Source organism: Aythya ferina (assembly GCF_964211825.1).
Source record: "Aythya ferina genome assembly, chromosome: 2".
In the NCBI taxonomy this organism is placed as follows: domain Eukaryota; kingdom Metazoa; phylum Chordata; class Aves; order Anseriformes; family Anatidae; genus Aythya; species Aythya ferina.
In genome coordinates, this window is record NC_140297.1 from 141,836,257 (window position 1) to 141,855,148 (window position 18,892).

Sequence of the window (18,892 nt, forward strand, 5' to 3'; positions counted from 1 at the left end):
TAAATAAAAGTACCAAATGAACTGATGATTTGGGGAGTTAAAATATAATATCATAAGGATATATTTTAATTTCCTGATGACTGTCCATCAAAAGTCAAAAGCCCTATTGCCATGTGATTTTTGTACCATACAATAAAACCAGTGTGCAAAAGAGTAATTAAAGACCTTAAGAGTAAAACATTATGCATAAGTTGGAAAAATTTAGGCTGGAAGAACAAACTGAATTCTTGCATTTAAAACTGCTTTTTGTCTTGAAGACCATTTTAATATGGTTATGAAATATTATTTAGTTCCATTCTTGAAGTATGGCTTTCATTTTCTTTTTCAGTTTCTTTAGGCTTCCTGATGTGTGCTCCATATACTTATATATGGTAGAGTCAGATTTTGGTAAACACAAGACTTTTTACAATGGTTTTGTATGATCCTCCTTTTTCCATCACCATTTGTGCTCTGTAAATATCACTACTTTCTTTAGGGAACTTTTGTGCTGCTACAAAAACAATGTACTTTTAACCCATTTGGGATAAACTGAAAGCAGTGGGAGTTCAGTACTTTTAAAACCAAAAGCATATACCTGAATATATACTTAACTTTAAACATCCATGCTGGATGTCCTAACCATTTTTGTTATTATTACTATTTTTTTTTCTTTTTCAGATCTTTCATTACATGTTTACTTGATTCTAACAATGAAATGAACTTTGGAAAACCTTCCTTCTGAACCATAGATGGCAGCAGACAGCAGAAACTTCAGAAATAAGGGCTCCTCTGCATTTATGAGTAAACTGTGCTGGCAAGATAGCTTGCTTTGTTGTAGGATGGGTTCTCTATCACTTCCTCCCCACACTCCAAGGCTATTTTAAGTATATCTTTTAACATTTAGGTTATACTTCATTGTATTGAGAATAAAAGCTTTTATTTATTTTATTTTATTTTTTTTTAATTTTCTTTGTGCTTACATGTGCAAAATATTAACCTGAATATGTTAGCATTTCCATATAACTCTCCTTTGATTTCCTGCCCTGACCATTGACTTGCAGCAGTATCATTTAATCTACTTTAGGCAGTTTTGCTGATCTGGGCTGTGGGCTGTGGGGATTCTCAAAGTATCCTGAAAGGAAATCTGGGAAATGCTGGTGTTGTGGATTTCCACAAGTCTCACAATGGAAAAGATACAATGACAAGCTCCTGACTAAGCTTCTGTTAATAAACCTATAGACCCAGTCACAGAGATAAATTTTCCATCTTTTCATTTGCAGGGGAAGCAGGCGATCAGGCCCAGTCAGCATGGCTTTATGAAAGGCAGGTCATGCCTGACGAACCTGATCTCCTTCTATGACAGAGTGACGCGCTGGGTGGATGAGGGAAAGGCTGTGGATGTGGTCTACCTTAACTTCAGCAAGGCTTTTGACACCGTCTCCCACAGCATTCTCCTCAAGAAACTGGCTGCTCTTGGCTTGGACTGGCGCACGCTTCGTTGGGTTAGAAACTGGCTGGATAGCCGGGCCCAAAGAGTCGTGGTGAATGGAGCCAAGTCCAGTTGGAGGCCAGTCACTAGTGGCGTCCCCCAGGGCTCGGTGCTGGGGCCGGTCCTCTTTAATATCTTCATCGATGATCTGGACGAGGGCATCGAGTGCACCCTCAGTAAGTTTGCAGATGACACCAAGTTAGGTGCGTGTGTCGATCTGCTTGAGGGTAGGAAAGCTCTGCAGGAGGATCTGGATAGGCTGCACCGATGGGCTGAGGTCAACTGCATGAAGTTCAACAAGGCCAAGTGCCGGGTCCTGCACCTGGGGCGCAATAACCCCAAGCAGAGCTACAGGCTGGGAGAGGAATGGTTGGAGAGCTGCCAGGCAGAGAAGGACCTGGGAGTGATGGTGGATAGTCGGCTGAATATGAGCCAGCAGTGTGCTCAGGTGGCCAAGAAGGCCAACGGCATCCTGGCTTGTATCAGGAACGGTGTGACCAGCAGGGCTAGGGAGGTGATCGTCCCCCTGTACTCAGCTCTGGTGAGGCTGCACCTCGAGTACTGTGTTCAGTTTTGGGCCCCTCGCTACAAGAAGGACATGGAGGTGCTTGAGCGGGTGCAGAGAAGGGCGACAAAGCTGGTGAGGGGCCTGGAGAACAAGTCCTACGAGGAGCGGCTGAGGGAGCTGGGCTTGTTCAGCCTGGAGAAGAGGAGGCTCAGGGGCGACCTTATCGCTCTTTATAGGTACCTCAAGGGAGGCTGTAGCGAGGTGGGGGTTGGCCTGTTCTCCCACGTGCCTGGTGACAGGACGAGGGGGAATGGGCTTAAGTTGAGCCAGGGGAGTTTTAGGTTAGATATTAGGAAGAACTTCTTCACTGAAAGGGTTGTGAGGCACTGGAACAGGCTGCCCAGGGAAGTGGTGGAGTCACCATCCCTGGAGGTCTTTAAAAGACGTTTAGATGTAGAGCTTAGGGAAATGGTTTAGTGGGGACTGTTAGCGTTAGGTCAGAGGTTGGACTCGATGACCTTGAGGTCTCTTCCAACCTAGAAAATTCTGTGATTCTGTGATTTTATCCTGTTGGGAACTCAAAAATACTTGTACTTTCAAGGCTATTTTTACTACACAAAGTCCAACGTATTTGTTATTGTCTTTTCCCATGGCCTTTAAAACTTCAAACGAACTCCAGAGCTTTAGTAACACACTTCAAGCAAGTGAGCGTATTGGTCTTCTGCAAGTGAAACTAGACATCTACGTGCTTATGTGTCTATCTCCTCTTGTGGAAAATCCAGCATTTAGTGGAATAGCCTTTGGATAATTAGGCTGTACTTAAAAAATCGTGACATTTACCTTGTATCATCTTTGGCTTGTGACCTGGCAGTCTAAAAGGCAGCACCTCCACTCCACAGGGGCTGCTTTACTGCACAGCCTGGGGTTGTGCAGAGGCAGCACCTTGTCGAAAAGTGCTGCCACTGGGCCATACTCTTCTCCAGTCTTGGGACAGGAACCTTTTCTAGGTGAAGTGGGTAAGAGGAAAACTGAGGGGCTGGAGGACTCCCCACTGGAGATACAGATAGCTCTGATGTGCCTTCCAGACAGAAAAAATTGGGCAGCTGCTAGTCATTGGCAGTGGTTGGAAAGGATTTACAGGACTAAGGATCTATGCCCAGATGGGTCCAAGGAGTTCATTGATATTGATATTGATATTGATATTTGTCTATGTCTATGTCTATGTTTATTTATTTTTATTTTTATTTATCTATTTATTTTTCACTAGAGAGACAGATTCCCTGAAAGGACTGAAAGAAACCATTCAGAAAGGACAGCAATGGTGACTTGCTGTGTGAAACTTGCTATGCATGAAGGCAGAGCAGAAGACTGGAGACAAGAACTACTGCATGAGTCCAGATGAAGAATTTTGTTCTTTTTTTTTCAGAACAAAAGCATGAAATGAAACTTTCAAAGAGAGTTTAAGTAATCATATGTGGTGGATAAAAGATGAACTCTAAAGCAGAAGCTTTGAAATGAATAAACAAATAAATAAATAAATACAAATTAAAGGTTTGCTTCAAAAGAACAACAAGTAAAACATATATCCAGGAGTTCAGTTCCATTATTCAAAAGAAAATAAACCAGTGGTTCAACACTGTAGCTGAATGAGATCAGGTCTGAGTCTTAGTTTCCTTGAGAGCAGACAATGATTCTAAATATAAGCATGAGAGGGCTGCAAAAGGATGAAGATCCACATCTTTTAGTGGAAGAATAAATATTATCCAAACCTGATTTATCTACTGGTGGATTCTTGTCTCATGCTAAAAGCATGAGCTGTTTCTCAGACAGCATATTAGCAAAAATTCCTGCTAGAATGCATTGCTTTTTAAGTCTTGCTTTAGACTTTACCACATGTCAATATATCTCCATTGCACTGTAAATATTAAATAAAAACAAGAAATTAAATTGCCACACCGTTCCTTTTAGGCTTTGGAAAATTAATTGGATATTAATTCTCCTCTAATAATTTATTTATTTATTCATTTATTATTTTTTTTTCTAGCTCCCAGAGGCAGAGACACCCTATAGTTTTGTCAGGTGTCATATACATTGGCATTATTATTCATGATTTTTCAACCAGAGAAAAATGCATGTGACAATGTTTGGGAAGTTATTCTGCATGAAAATACATTTTTTTGTCATCACATGTAGTACTATTTTTTAATGCTATTGTACTTTTACTATAATACTCATGATATAGGGTATGTCTGTTTTTCTTTTCTTTCCTGCTTTTTTTTTTTTTTTTTTTATCCTGCAGTACCTTTCCATCCTTTTTATTTTTTTTTTTCCTTGAACTACCTAGAATAAAATATTACACTCATTAATTTATTTCATGTTTGCTTGACATTCATCTTCCTACAGATTCCCCTTTCTAATTTTACCTCATTTTCCTCCTTTTCCTGTGCATTCATCTTTGTTATTTCTCCATGTTCTTTCTGTCAAACTGACTTCCTTCTTTTGCTGGCCTTGCACTCAGCTTCCTAATTCCCTTTATATTCTTTGCTGTATAACCACTTTAATAACCACTTTCTCACTCTTCAGTTCTTTCTTACCTGTCTTTGCACCAAGAGTCTCCAATTTCCTTTTTCTTGCTTCAGAGTGTCTTCCTTCCTTTTTCTACCAGGCTGAATGAAGCAGATGCCCATGAGTTATTTTCTCTTCTGGGAACTTATTTGGGCTTCTAGAGGTGTGACCTGGCAAAGCATCCACTTTCTGTTTCAGTAGAAAGAATCATAGAATCATAGAATCATAGTGTTCTCTCCCTGTCTGGGAGAGACCAAGGTGCACTTATATTAGTTTCCTCTGTTTTCATGTGTGTTTATTTTCCCCTCCACAGTCTTGCAGAGAAAATGAGTGTCAAGAAGAGCTTCTCTTCCATGGGTTTGGCAGGGACTGACCTTGTGAACCCCATAGTTCATGTTCTGGTTGTGACTCAGTGCATTCACAGGTCCTTTGTTTTTGGCTGAATGTGGCACTTCCATTCCTGTGACTAAAATGAGGCATAGGGACACTACCAAAACACAGGACTAGGTCTTCATGTGGCTTTTTTTTTTTTTTTTTGTCATATTTACAGTGCATATCCATTGAAGACACTGATTTGAAAAAAAATCACAGGCTATTTTTATAGTAATAACATTGGTTCCTGACAGAAATTTTAGACAGTGGAAGAATAAAGGCTCTCATTTCACTAGAATTTAGACACAGGTGTTATTACCTTATCAGTCCTTAAAAGTCACACAAAAGAAAACAGTGTTTTTCTAAAGAAAACTTTCCACTTCTAAAGGATTTGCTATGGAGCTATCTTGACATAAACATAAGCAGCAAATAAAGCAGCATAACCCTCCCAAAGTTTCACATTGATTTGTTCCCTGTGCAAAAATGTAAAAAGCACACACAAACAAACAAACATACAAAAACAAACAAACAAACAAACAAACAAAAAAACAGCAAAGAATGCAGAAACAAATGAGACCCATAGATTCTGGTCTTTATGGGGAACCAGCAAAATCAGGTTTTGGATGCTCCAGAGGAGAAGGGACTCTTTACACTGTGTCACCAGTGTGGCAGGAGCCAGAGGAAATGCAGAGCTGCTATGTCCCATGGTTAATACCTTCCCTTCCAACTCTTCTTTGTATTTCCCCTCTGTTCAGAACAGTACCGTATCCCACTCTTTTTGGTTCTTACTCCCATATACTCCATGTGCTCTCTCTTTATCTCGCCTTACTCTCTTTATCTTGCCTATCTAGAACATTAAGCTATTGCTGTGATTGCTGCTTCAGGTTTGTTCTTCCCAAAGTAGAAGAGTGCTGTGGCAATCCCAAGTGAGGTTGTTGATGGCATGGTCAGAGGGTGGTTTGAGATACTGGTCTACAGAGAAATGATGCTGTTATAATAGCTGGAAGTTTTTTTTAAGGAACTGTGTCTTGTGAACCTTTTGTACAGATGACTATAAATGTGCACGATTTGCTTACTTAATAGGCAAGTACTGGATGCTAAGGAGCTTAGAAAACTGCATTTAAACTACATCTCCAGCCTTAGAGGATATTAAAAACTAAGGATCTATATATGATGGAAAACACACACTGATTTGTTAAAATTGTGTGTATTCCTTTTTTTTTTTAAAAAAGAAGAAATTTAACTGTGAAGGGTAAACAGTGAAATTAACTTTACTATTGGCTGTTGACTAATCTTTCAGTCTCTTCCAAGGCAAGTCCCATTTTATATGATGAAATTCAGAAAGACCTTTTTTTTTTTTTTTTTTTTTTAATGATTGTAACTCTTCAATTCATGCAGTTCATGCATGTTCAACTCAAGGAGCAAAATGTGTTTTAAGAAAGTATTTCCTCAGGTTTTCAGATAGGTTAGTCTGAATGAATGCAATAAACAAGTCCATTTATTAAAAAGTACCTGTGAAAATGGGGAAAAACTCACTACAAAGAGACATTAAAACTGAACCTCTGTAGTTTTAAAAGGCATACAAAAGGAGGAGGAAGTATTTGTAGTGAAGAAAACAATGGAAATTTGTCACTGTCATGCAACATGATTGAAAAGATGATGAAAGAATATGTCAAAAGGTAAGAGAAATAGGCATACAGTTTCATTTGTATCTTTGCTAATGGAATGCAAGAAACATTTTCTTTTATAGACTGTTGAATAGTTGTATGACATGCACTTAAGATGAGAAATACAGTCCCTTTATTTTAATCAAAGAATTTGAATAAAAAAGACTGAAATACATATTTGAAAGGTTAGAAATACTGATTTCTGCACAAACTCTAATATGACTCCCTCCTTAGGCCTTAACTAAATTTATTAATATCTCTTAGAGGGAGAGATAGTGGCTGGTAAAATGTTGTCATCCTTTTACAGAAAGGCATTCTCAGAGGAAATCAAATCACAGAGTCTGCAATTTTAAAAAATGTTTTATTATAAAGGACAGGAAACCAAATCCACATTTTTTTTTCCTTCAAACACAGATAAATAAACAGTAAATATGCTTTTGATTTTAAATGTGCGTTGCCTTTTGCAATAGGATTTGCAAAATGGCATTCCTAACTTGGAGACTTGCAAAAAATATAACTTTTGAGAACACAGTAGAAGACGGACCACAGTTTTTGCACATAAATGAAGAGCATTTCAAAAAAACTGCTGGAAAAGAAGACAAAACAGCTCTGTGAAGAAATTGCTGAGCAAGGAGTAGTTTGGTAACATATTCAGCAGAAAACAAAAAATTAACCCTTATGCAGGATTATTTCAAATATATATATAAATATGTACAAATACACACAGACACAAAAAAAAACAAAGATCTTCCCAACAAACATCAAGTTGTAAAAAAACAGAGAGCCCTGTGGGCTTTGTGATTTTTAAGGAGGGATGCTTAAAAAATCCAAACAGTATTTTAAATCTATTTCTTAAAAATGAAAATTAAAAATAAAATAATAATAATAATAAAAAAGGGACATAAAGCAGTTACTTTGTTAATCTGTTAAAATCTTCTTTTAAAAAAAGATTCAGATCTTCATCATGCCTTATTTCAGGAACAGTTTAATGAATAAAATAAACCAACAAGCAGATAAACAACAAAATTACTACATTCAGGTTTTACATGTGATCTTTGTCCCAGTTTTATCAATGACAATGTTACTTTTAATTTCAGTGGGAGCAGGGCGAGGCATTTCCTTTTATGTATTAGCAGAAGTAGAATGACGGCTAGATACTTTCCTTAATGTACTTTATTAATACGATTAATCATGAGGGACTATAATTGAAAAAGAGTTCTCTCTATAACTTCATTTCATGGGCCAACCAACTACTTTGTTGGTTGTTTTCATAGGAACTTTATCCTTACCAACAGCCGCATTGTGCATCTTGCTACACATTTCTGCAATATTTTAATATATCAGAATTATTTGTTATGACAGTGGAAACCTGTAAGCAGTCTTTTAAAGTTCCTTTAATATTTATACCCTTTTGTGGCTTAGAACCCTTTGAGTAGGGTCAGGGCTACACGTACAAATTAAACAACCATTACAGGAAATATAAACATACTATTTACAGTTCACAATTCTTTATTGTCTATACAGTTCTGCTGAGTATTTTTAATAGTTGTAGCCTAAGCACTGTGTAGACCTGGCATGCTTCTGATATTCACAAAAATGTAATAATAGAGTGAAGAAACAAAAAATTAATAAAAAGTAAAATAATGAATGATAAATTGCGCACATGCAATGATACTGTAAAATGAATTAATTGATTTAAGCTATGCATTTATGTCATTTTTATATACCCTAACAGTTTGCCTTTCTGTGTTCTTTTGGTGGAAATATTCCATGCAAAATCCCATATTTTCTTTAGGATAATATTTCACATTCTTTAAACCTTCCATCAATTTTCTTATGTGACATTCAGACTGCCTTTAATGAAAAAAAGGAAAAAGCTCAAAACACATCTAAGTTTGTTATCACACTATAAATCCTAGCTCAGGGATTATGCCAATTACCTCATTTACTTCTACAGAGCAACTGAAGAATTTATGTTTTTTACACTCACCATTCTTCATAATTTGACTCAGTTTATTTTTGAGAAATATGTCCTTCCAATATTTAATAAAAATAATTATTAACACAAATTATTTGATTCTGGGATATAAAATCATCATAACATAAATCCATCTGCCCATTCAAATTCAGTTCATTTAAGAAAAACAGTAATTGGAGTGGTCATCTTCAGTGCTTTAAAATGAGTTTTAAAAAAGGTGTCTTTATAATCCTTTTTTAATGTGTATAATGATGGTATTTCACTGCTGAAAAACTTTTCCTCAATGTACCATGGATGATATGTTTCCTATATTGGAATTCTGATGGTGTTGTAGAATAACCTGGTATATTTTCTATTTTTTAATAAAACATAAAAAAAAAAAAAAAAAAAAAAAAAAAAAACAAAAAAAAACAATAATCCACTGAGAAACACCAGATTTGGTCAGAATAACTGGATCCAGTTGTTCCTCTCTGGAAAATCATTGCAGCCACCTTCTTTGAAACCAAGCCTCTCCATGTCATCAAGACATGGGGTGACTGGTGGGGAGTTTTTGCAGGCTACGAAGTGATAATGAAGTGACTTTGCATCATCCCTACATGTTGTTTCCAAGAAGCCCTTCACCTTTTACCTTCAGACTGTGATACCAGTGCTGTCAAGAACAGTGGCATTCTGATTTTTTTCTTGGATCCACCACTGAATGCCTTTAAAAGTCCAAGGGTCGAATCATCATGGTGGTGGAACGCAAGGAGTAGCTGGGGCCTTTGAAGTAGTGCCACTTGATGCCATTGAGCTTTCCATGGTTTTGCCCAGCCGTATAGAACATCCCATTGAGATTGGAGGGGCCACAGGCATCAAACCACCAGCCTGAAACCATTAAGGATAAACAATTAAACTGCAAATGCACTTAACATTTTTATTTTGTTTTATAAATTTAGCTGATTAGTAACTTCTGACATTCAGAAGCTCATAAACACGTCTGGAATGTGGTGATGATGAATATTGCTTTCCTATTTCTATTATTTATTTATTTATTATTCTGTATTCAGCTGTGCTGGAGAATACACTGATTATTGACAGATCTGGAAAAGTATTTAACTCCTTCAGTTTGTATACACTGCATGTGAAGCAAGAATAGGAACAATAAAGGCAAATAAACTGCTTTGTGTGCTTAGACAATATTATAGATCACCCAGTTCATGTAAACATATCATAATAAGACTATAACTCATAAGTAATTTGCATAATTTCTGCTTGTTTGGTTATTTAGAACAAAAGTATGATTTGATTTAATTTCATTTACCAGTATTTTTTCTGTTGCTTTAACTGTGACTGTTCTGCTGATCAGACAGTTTACTTTTGCTTTTAGGTTAGATATTCTTAGGAAGCATAAGCTGCAAGTACATTTGTGCTATGCTCTTACAGTAATTACGATATTACAGTAAAGCATCATCAGTATTCAGAGTGGTGTACAAGGAGATAGACTTTGTCTTTAAAACACAGATAAGACATTTTTAAGACTAAGATAAATTTTAAAACCAGACTCTGCAAATGAATGAAAGGACTAAATGCTGAAGACAAAGACAATACCATAGGACATCGATCTTCAGTCAGAATACCTATGCGCATGAGTAGATGGTTTAAATGTTTACATGAGTGTGTATGTATTTAGGTGACAGTATAGCCAACTTCAATCAAGGTAAATTCACTGCATGTACACTTTGGGTCAGAAAAGTCACACTCAATCCCAAATCTTCCTACCATCTTGAATGTGAAAACCTATATTCAATCTTGAGCTTCCTAAACCATATTTTGAAATGTGCTAAACAGAAACACTAAGAAAAAATATTACAAATATTATTGATTGGTGTTTTAGGTAAGCTTAGAAAGTGCTGTCTTTTCCAGACACCCTACTCTGCCTGTTTTTTTTCCCAGTCAGAGGTGCTTCCTACTCAATGACCCTTGATATCCAGGTTCAGCCTCGTATATTTTATTCTACTGCAAAGACAGGACTAGAAATATCTTCCCCAGATGCTTTTTCTTCTAGACTGTTGTTCCTTCAGCTGCACTGTGAGACTCTTCTGAAAAGTGAAATGATGCAGATTTAGGGAAAACAAACAAACAAACTAACTAACTAACTAACTAAAAACTTTATTTTTGAGGACAAACCATCAATCTGGTTTACAGAATGCCTCCATGAACTGTTGTGTTAGCATAACTGAAGGTGAGAAGCTTTATCCCAACTGAGGAGTTGGGATAAAAAAGAAATGCAACAGCACAGGAACTTTTAAATTGGAGATTTCTGTCAAAGAAAATGCATGTAGAACCATACTCTACCTATGTGAGTGCTCTATTAGCATAGTATTGAAAATAATCCAGAAATCAAATACTTGTGAATATTACTAACAATTACAGAGGTTTTGCTACCATTTGTTATGACTGTATACAGTGAATTCAAACTTGCTATAAGCACACCTTTGGTGTACAGCTGTGGTTGCAAATTGTATGCAAAAAAATTCATCTTGGCTTTAGACTTCTATAGTAGATGTATTTATGTCTTTAACTCATGGAGAAAATGGAACCAGTGGTGAAAACAGTGTGATTCTTCATATCTATTTTAACTATTTGCTTTAAGATGAGATTAATCAGTAACCCTTCTTGATTACATCCCCAAGATCTCCAATAATAAAAATAAAAAAAATAAACTAGTTAACTGTGATGAAGACACTTACAGGTAGTGAGCAAATTCCACTCAAACCACTTGTGCACGTTAGAATAGAAGAGCCCTGGGCTCTGCTTGCAGCATCTTTGTAGTATGATTTTAATCTCAGGCCTCCAAGAGTTACAGAGGTTATCAAACATAACAAAACAAAAACAACAACAAAATAACATAAAAATAAGGCAACTTTTCTTTCAGTTCCTGTTTCTTTTTTGTTTGTTTGTTTGTTTTTTCTGTTTTGTTTTGGTTTTGCTTTCAGTATGAAAAGCTGAAACATTTTCATGTAAAGGTGAATTTTAGATTGTAATAGGAGTTTGAATATTAAGGAAAACCCCAATCAGTTTGAAACTTGGCAACATTGAGATTACAGAACACAATCTGACAAAGATAAACTAGGTGATGTGCTGACTCCATTGAAGTTAGTGGGAGTTTTGGTGTATATCTTGATGGGAAAAGAATTTTTCTCTTCCAGACCTTACAGGGTATCTATTTAATATAATGTAAAGATGCTTAGTTCAGATTGAGAGAGGCAGAATGAATCCCCAGACTGCAAAGAGCTAATATTCCCAATGACAAGAATATATTAACCTTGACGATGAGAAGCTCTATTTGTCAGAAAGATTTCTGCAGTTCTTTCTTTACAGTAAGACCTATAGTCTTTGTGAATCTTCAGCATAGGTCTTATGTATCCTTCCATGTAATACTGTTTTACCTTTTTATGCACAGCTGTACACCAAAGGTGTGCTTATAGCAAGTTTGAATTCACTGTATACAGTCATAAAAAGGTAAAACATTTGCCTTTATGTTTTAAGGCAAATAAGGTCATAAAGATTACATAGTGGCTGTTACTTTTAGTGGTTAAATGTTACTTTCTTTTAAAAAGTAATTACAGACTGCGTATCATAGCATTGTAATCTGTCCAGGACCCCCTTTTCAGGCACCACCAGTAAAGGCAAACAATGGCTGTCTAACAAGTGGCTACTAAACTCTGCAGGTGTCACTGTGGACTGAAATGTATAATTGTAATTTTCAGTGCAGTTCCCCCTCTAACTTTTGAAAATGGAATTAACATGTTAGAAGCTCCTTTTAGACAATGTGCATTGGCATAGTGAATCCTCCGATTTCCTCATATCCAGCCTTTTATCTATCTATAATGAAGACATTGTATTTTAAGCTATACCCCACTACTATTGATATGATATTGACAGTGATTAGCCTATAAATCCAGTGCTTTTACTCTGTCCTTTGCATTCAAATCCATGTAATTTATATTTCTAGCCTTGTAAAGTAATTTCTTAGATTTTGGATAATACTTTTTAAAGTATTAAGTAAAATGTCTTCTTTTTTCAGAACTAACACTTCATAATGAAATCTTGAGGGAAGGATCTATGCCAGATATATTCTGGCAAACTTCTATTTTGATACAATTGACCTCTATTTGATTACAATGATATACCTAAGGGGGTAATAAGCAAAGAAAGAGAAAGCTGTACAGCTGATGTTTTACTGTAACCAGAGTACAATCTTGTAGAAACTTAAGACAAATTTAAACAGAGAAAATCTAATCCTTATTTTTCAAAGCTGGAACACAGATGCAGCTGGGTTCTGTTTATGATGCTGGGATGAAGACATGGCAAGCTGTGCTAGTTACCATTTCATTCATCTTAAAGGAATAGCAACAGACACATAAATGGACATTTAGGTAAAAGGTATCCAGTGGTGCCCTAAAAAATCTATGTTAAACAATGGAATGAGTTGAAGATGCACAATATTTAAAAATTGTTCTGTGAGGACCTACTCAAATCTCTTTTAAATAATTACTTTTTTTTTTTTTTTTCCAAAATATTTTTAATGAGCGTCTTTTTTTTTGGCCTACTATACTGTTCTTGTTAATGAGACTGTACAATTTTTAAAGAAGAAATTTCCTAATACTACTTTATGATGTTGGGTTTACTTTCTCCTATCTTTCAGCTTTTTCACATTTTGTGTTAATTTTTTTTCTCTTACTTTTCTCTCTGGATAGCTGGGCCCAAAGAGTCATGGTGAATGGAGTCAAATCCAGTTGGAGGCCAGTCACTAGTGGCGTTCCCCAGGACTCGGTACTGGGGCCAGTCCTCTTTAATATCTTTGTCGATGATCTGGATGAGGGCATCGAGTGCACCCTCAGTAAGTTTGCAGACGACACCAAGTTAGGAGCGTGTGTCGATCTGCTTGAGGGTAGGAAGGCTCTGCAGGAGGATCTGGATAGGCTGGACCAATGGGCTGAGGTCAACTGCATGAAGTTCAACAAGGCCAAGTGTCAGGTCCTGCACCTGGGGCACAACAACCCCAAGCAGTGTTACAGGATGGGAGGTGAGTGGTTAGAAAGCAGCCTGGCAGAGAACAACCTGGGAGTATTGGTTGATAGTCAGATGAATATAAGGCAGCAGTGAGCTCAGGTGACCAAGAAGGCCAACAGCATCCTGGCTTGTATAAGAAGCAGTGTGGCCAACAGGTCTAGGGAAGTGATTGTCCCCCTGTACTCAGCTCTGGTGAGGCCGCACCTTGAGTACTGTGTTCAGTTTTGGGCCCCTCACTACAAGAAGGACATCGAGGTGCTCAAGTGAGTCCACAGAAGGGCAACAAAGCTGGTGAGGGGTCTGGAGAACAAGTCCTACGAGGAGCAGCCAAGGGAGTTGGGATTGTTCAACCTGGAGGCTCAGGGGTGACCTTATCACTCTCTGTAGGTACATTAAAGGAGGCTGTAGCGAGGTGGGGATTGGTCTATTCTCCCACATGCCTGGTGACAGGATGAGGGGGAATGGGCTAAAGTTGCACCAGGGGAGGTTTAGGTTGGATATTAGGAAGAACTTTACTGAACGTGTTAGACATTGGAATCAGTTGCCCAGGGAAGTGGTTGAGTCACCATCCCTGGAGGTGTTTAAAAGATGTTTAGACGTTGAGCTTAGTGATATGGTTTAGTGAAGGACTTGCTAGTGCTAGGTCAGAAGTTGGGGTTGGTAATTTTGGAGGTGTCTTCCAACCTAGACAATTCCGTGATTCTGTGATACTTTGTGTGTTTGTGTGTGTGTGTGTGTGTCTGTAACCATATACATGTATATAGTTACTTTTCTCCTTCCTCTCATGTAGTGCTCTAAAAGCTATTCATTCCCCATGAGGCCTCAGATTATCATAAAACATCCTTGTCTCAAAACCAAATCAACATGTTTGGATACATGTAAAGGAATTGTTTTTCCACAAGCATGACTTTCAGATATTTGTATGAATTAAAGGAAAGAGGAAAAGAACCAGCACCTTTCTTGGTAGCTATGATGTAACATAAAACTGAAGTACCTGAAAGAGATACCTGCAATATTGGACACTGTAAAAAACACGAAACAAAGCAGTTCCAGGGCTGTAAGACAGTCTGACCCAAGGAACACTCTCAATAAGTAAATATTTTCTGAAGTTCAGGAGATTTCCTCCCATGAAAAATCTTGTTTATTTTTTTCACTATAAGGTAATGGCTTTCCCAAGTAGGCATCAAGAACCCTCTGAATAGCACTAAGATTTTAACCTCAGATATAACTTTTGGCAATAATTCCTGTGGGATCATGCATGTGAATCATGAAGGGTGGATATTGTGAGAAATATAGGAGAAAGTTTTTAAAGTGACTAATGCAGAGATAAAGAAGAGGCTTTCATGAAGTGATTAAGAGAGTTTGTACTCAGAAACACAGGTAGTTTCTTCAAGTCATCACCATCTGGCCTTCAGTTGCTTATTTGAACTGAGGAGAGCCTTACAGTCTTTTGAGGTTAGCCCACTTCTAATAATTTGTTTGTATAGTACCGGCAATGCTATCATCTCTGTTTGCAATAAAAATCCTTAGGTCATAAAATATATTGTCTAAACAGAAAGTAATTTAGATAATGCATTGCTTGTTTGAAAGTTCAGCTATACAAATAAACATGAATCACCCTTGTAGACAGTTGATCTTCTGGAACAGTTAAAACACACTGACACTTTGTGGAATCCTATGCTTTGCTCTTTAATTATAATTACTCTTGCTATTACCACTGAGAAGTTATTAAAATTCATGTCAGCTCTTTCCATTAAATAAATTTATTTTGAATAGTTCATTTTAAACAAGCTATCACCAGAGCAGCCTCACAGGCCTGCTCTTACTGTATCTTTGGTTGAATATGAAAGTATTGAGATCATTTCCACAAATTCTTGCAAAAAAAAAAACCCTACCTAATAAATGTGCATTGCTCAAATGAGTGATGTTATTACTAGAAAAATATAATGGAAATCTTTTGGAAAGGTTTTATGAAGTTACAAATATAATCTTCACATGGCAGAATCTTCATTGTTGAAAGTACCAATGTAAAAAGGGTTTTAGTATGCCAATGCTAACAGCTTTTGGTTTTGGCTTGTTGTATAAATTGCAGTTAAACATGTATGCATGTAAAATTATTTTTTAGTAACCTAGTGCTCATCAGTCAAAAATGCACTGTAAATCTTGCTTGAATTGCAAGCTTACTAGTGATCACTTAGCTTTGATGACAGGATATTAGTTGTCTTTACATGTTAAAGGAATAGGTGACCAGTTGATGACAGACCCTTTCTTTACACATTGGTCTCTCCTCTCCCTCATGATTACAATGAATGTTTCCAAATACAGTAAGATCCAAACACAGTCTGTTCAATCATATCCAAAGTTTGAATTGTACATTTGTATGCCTTTATGGGACAAATGCATTCTAAGAAAAGCCAATATCTGTCTCTAGGCCTTTGGGTTTGTTCATAAAATTTAGTGCATTTGGCAATAAAGCTAATAAGAAATGCAAAAATATTTAATATTTAAAATAAATATTTAAAAATATTTAATATTTAAAAATATTTAATGCAAAAATATTTGAACGGTGTTCACTGATTGAAAGACAATTTATTTTATGAAAGTTTTCAATGTTTCTGAGCTTCTAATTCCTTTAGAGGAATTAGATGGTAATGCTTAGGCTATGTCTGAAAACTTCTTGGCTAGAAAATTGGGTCCTGTTTTATATGACACCTTAAGTTCTACATGGAGCAACTTGACCGGGACCAAAAGAGTTAATGTAAAAGTAAAGATTTAGGTTTGCTTAATCCAGAATACAAAAGACAGAAAGGAAATGCTAACAATCTCAAATCCATAAGAAGTCTGCTTGAAAAAAAAAAAAAAAAAAAAAAAAAAAAAAAAAAAAAAAAGCATTTATTCTAAAGAATGAAAAGCTATGGTTTATTCTTTCCAGCAATGTAGGACAGGACAAGACCAAGACAGAACAAACTTAAGTTGTCACAGATTTAGTTAAGACATCAAGAAAAGCTTTTTTATACTAAGGGTAGACAAACTCAGTAACGTATTGCAAGAATGAATCTCTATCATTAGAAATAATGAGTAGAATAGAATAGAATAGAATAGAATAGAATAGAATAGAATAGAATAGAATAGAATAGAATAGAATAGAATAGAATAGAATAGTTAATAATAGAATTAGAATAGAATAGCTAGAGAAGATTCTATCTCTTGGAGAGGAACTAAAAGAACTCTGGAGTTTTTTTCCGGGCCTGTTTTTTATTGTTTGATAGAGTTATTGTTTATTGTTTGATTGGTTAGCCTAAGATTTAGCAGCACGTAATCTCTGAGGATTAAATAAGATTTTAACTGTCAGGACATAGGATGTTAAGTCACTAGCTTTTCACATCACATAGACAATATAGTCCTTTTATAATTCTAATAAATCACAAGCTAAAAATAACATGAAACTTACAGACTGGTGAGCATGCTCTGATCTTCTAAATGTATAGACTAATATTTAAGTCAGTCACTGGTTTGTCATCTCCTTTATTACTATTGTCCATACTTAACCTTTATAAACAGCATAATACAGTGATGATTTTCTTAAAAGTGCTCAGTAGCATTTCATTATCTAATGAAATACATCTAACATTTTTAGCATAAATCAATCCAATTCCAGTCACTTATTATCTACATGGTGGCGATATTTTTCTATCTACAAACTGTTAGGTAATATAAATTATACTCTGTGAAAGTTGTTGGAACATCTTCATGAAAACAACAATATACAAAACCTAAAAATTGGTGCTTTTCTTTGTAAGTGGGCATGATTTCTGGGGTTCAGGTCAAAAACTTTCAAGTGTACTGAGGTACTACTTTCAAAGTTTTTGTTTCAAACAAAATGTAACAGAAATGGTGGGTTTTTCTGATTAGACTATATATGGATAGACTACTACATTTAGCCAAGAACTTCCCTACAAGACAGGAGAAGAATCCTCTATATTGCTCTTGACGGAGGTTCAAAAAATTTGCCACTTGGAGAAAAAAAATGCAGTGAAACAACAAGCAATAAATGCATCACTGTTTGGGACTTTCATTGAACATCGTTTTACCAAACAGAGGAGAAATCCACTGAGGATTGCTAAATACATGGGAAATGTGTCTGACTCAGGAAGCCTCTGATATGCAAAATGTTGAGACTGGGAAAATATTCAGGGGAAGTATCATCTATTTGTATTGTTCTTACGCCCATCCTGAGGCATCTGCTGTTGACTGCTGTCAGAGAAAGGAGACTGCAGACAGATGGACCTCTGTTCCCAGTCAATTCAAAAAAATAAATAAGTAAATAAAAATCTTTCAGTCATTCTATGCTGTTTCAATCTTAGCTAGGCATCTAGAAAGTCTCCCCAGCACTTTGGCAAGCTATTTTATTTCAGGCATCATGAGTTTAGCAATGTTGTCACATAACCATCAAAAGCAATGTTAATGCCTGTGTAAATGTCTCTCAAATGCAAAACAAAGCAAATTGCATTAAGACTTTTACTATGGGCCAAGTTACTGTAAGTCATTTTGTGGTGCCTGTAGATGATAGCACAAACAATTTCTGGGACTCAGTTGACAGGTGGTATCCTGGCAGGATGCTCTGACATGGCCTGCTGCCCGCAGATCTTATCCAGAGATGTTAAGTGCTCTTCTATTGGCAATCTGTCTGAAGTACCTTGGACATCTAATCAGTGCTTCATTCTGATTAGAGTTTGTTACATTTTAACTGATGTATCTTGCAAAACGTAGTATGTATGCTCATTGGGGTACTCTTCTATTCATAACATTTGATATTATATGGAAATAAAAGCTTTTGTTCAGTTTACAGGCTTGAGATGTTACACCAGTCCCTGATGGTTATTTTCACAAAAGAAAAAGTGACACTATTTAACAAACTTTAGGTTTAAATGAAGAAATTATGTGAATAAATATGCCTTGTCTCCACTTAAATTAAACCGAGGTTGCTGAGTTGAAATTTTCCATGTTTTCCACAAAAACTAACTAAAATATTTAACTACCACAAAAAGGTCACAGGATATAAAAATCCAGCTCAGGCATATACATTTGGAAACTATTCCCTAAAATCAACATTAAGATAGAGTCAGCTAGCAGAATATGGTGCTCAAAAGGACAAGGAGCTCACACACAAAATTCTGTTGATGCTACTCTTCCACTATTTAATTTTTTATTCTGAGGGAGAGGAAGGAGGGAAAGGAGGAGTGAGAGAATATTTTTGATACAGAACAAATAAAACTGAC

General features: G+C 36.3%; 1 protein-coding gene across 1 annotated transcript in view; it reads right to left on the reverse strand.

Annotated features, from left to right (window-relative positions):
• Nucleotides 1–6,922: 6,922 nt before the first annotated feature.
• The window catches only part of ANGPT1 (angiopoietin 1), a 188,221-nt gene continuing 176,251 nt past the window's right edge, over nt 6,923–18,892 (reverse strand). Inside the window, exon 9 of the mRNA XM_084509721.1 lies at nt 6,923–9,422. Within this exon, the coding sequence (XP_084365847.1) occupies nt 9,262–9,422 (161 nt within the window). The 3' untranslated portion in view covers nt 6,923–9,261. The remainder of the gene's footprint in view (nt 9,423–18,892) is intronic.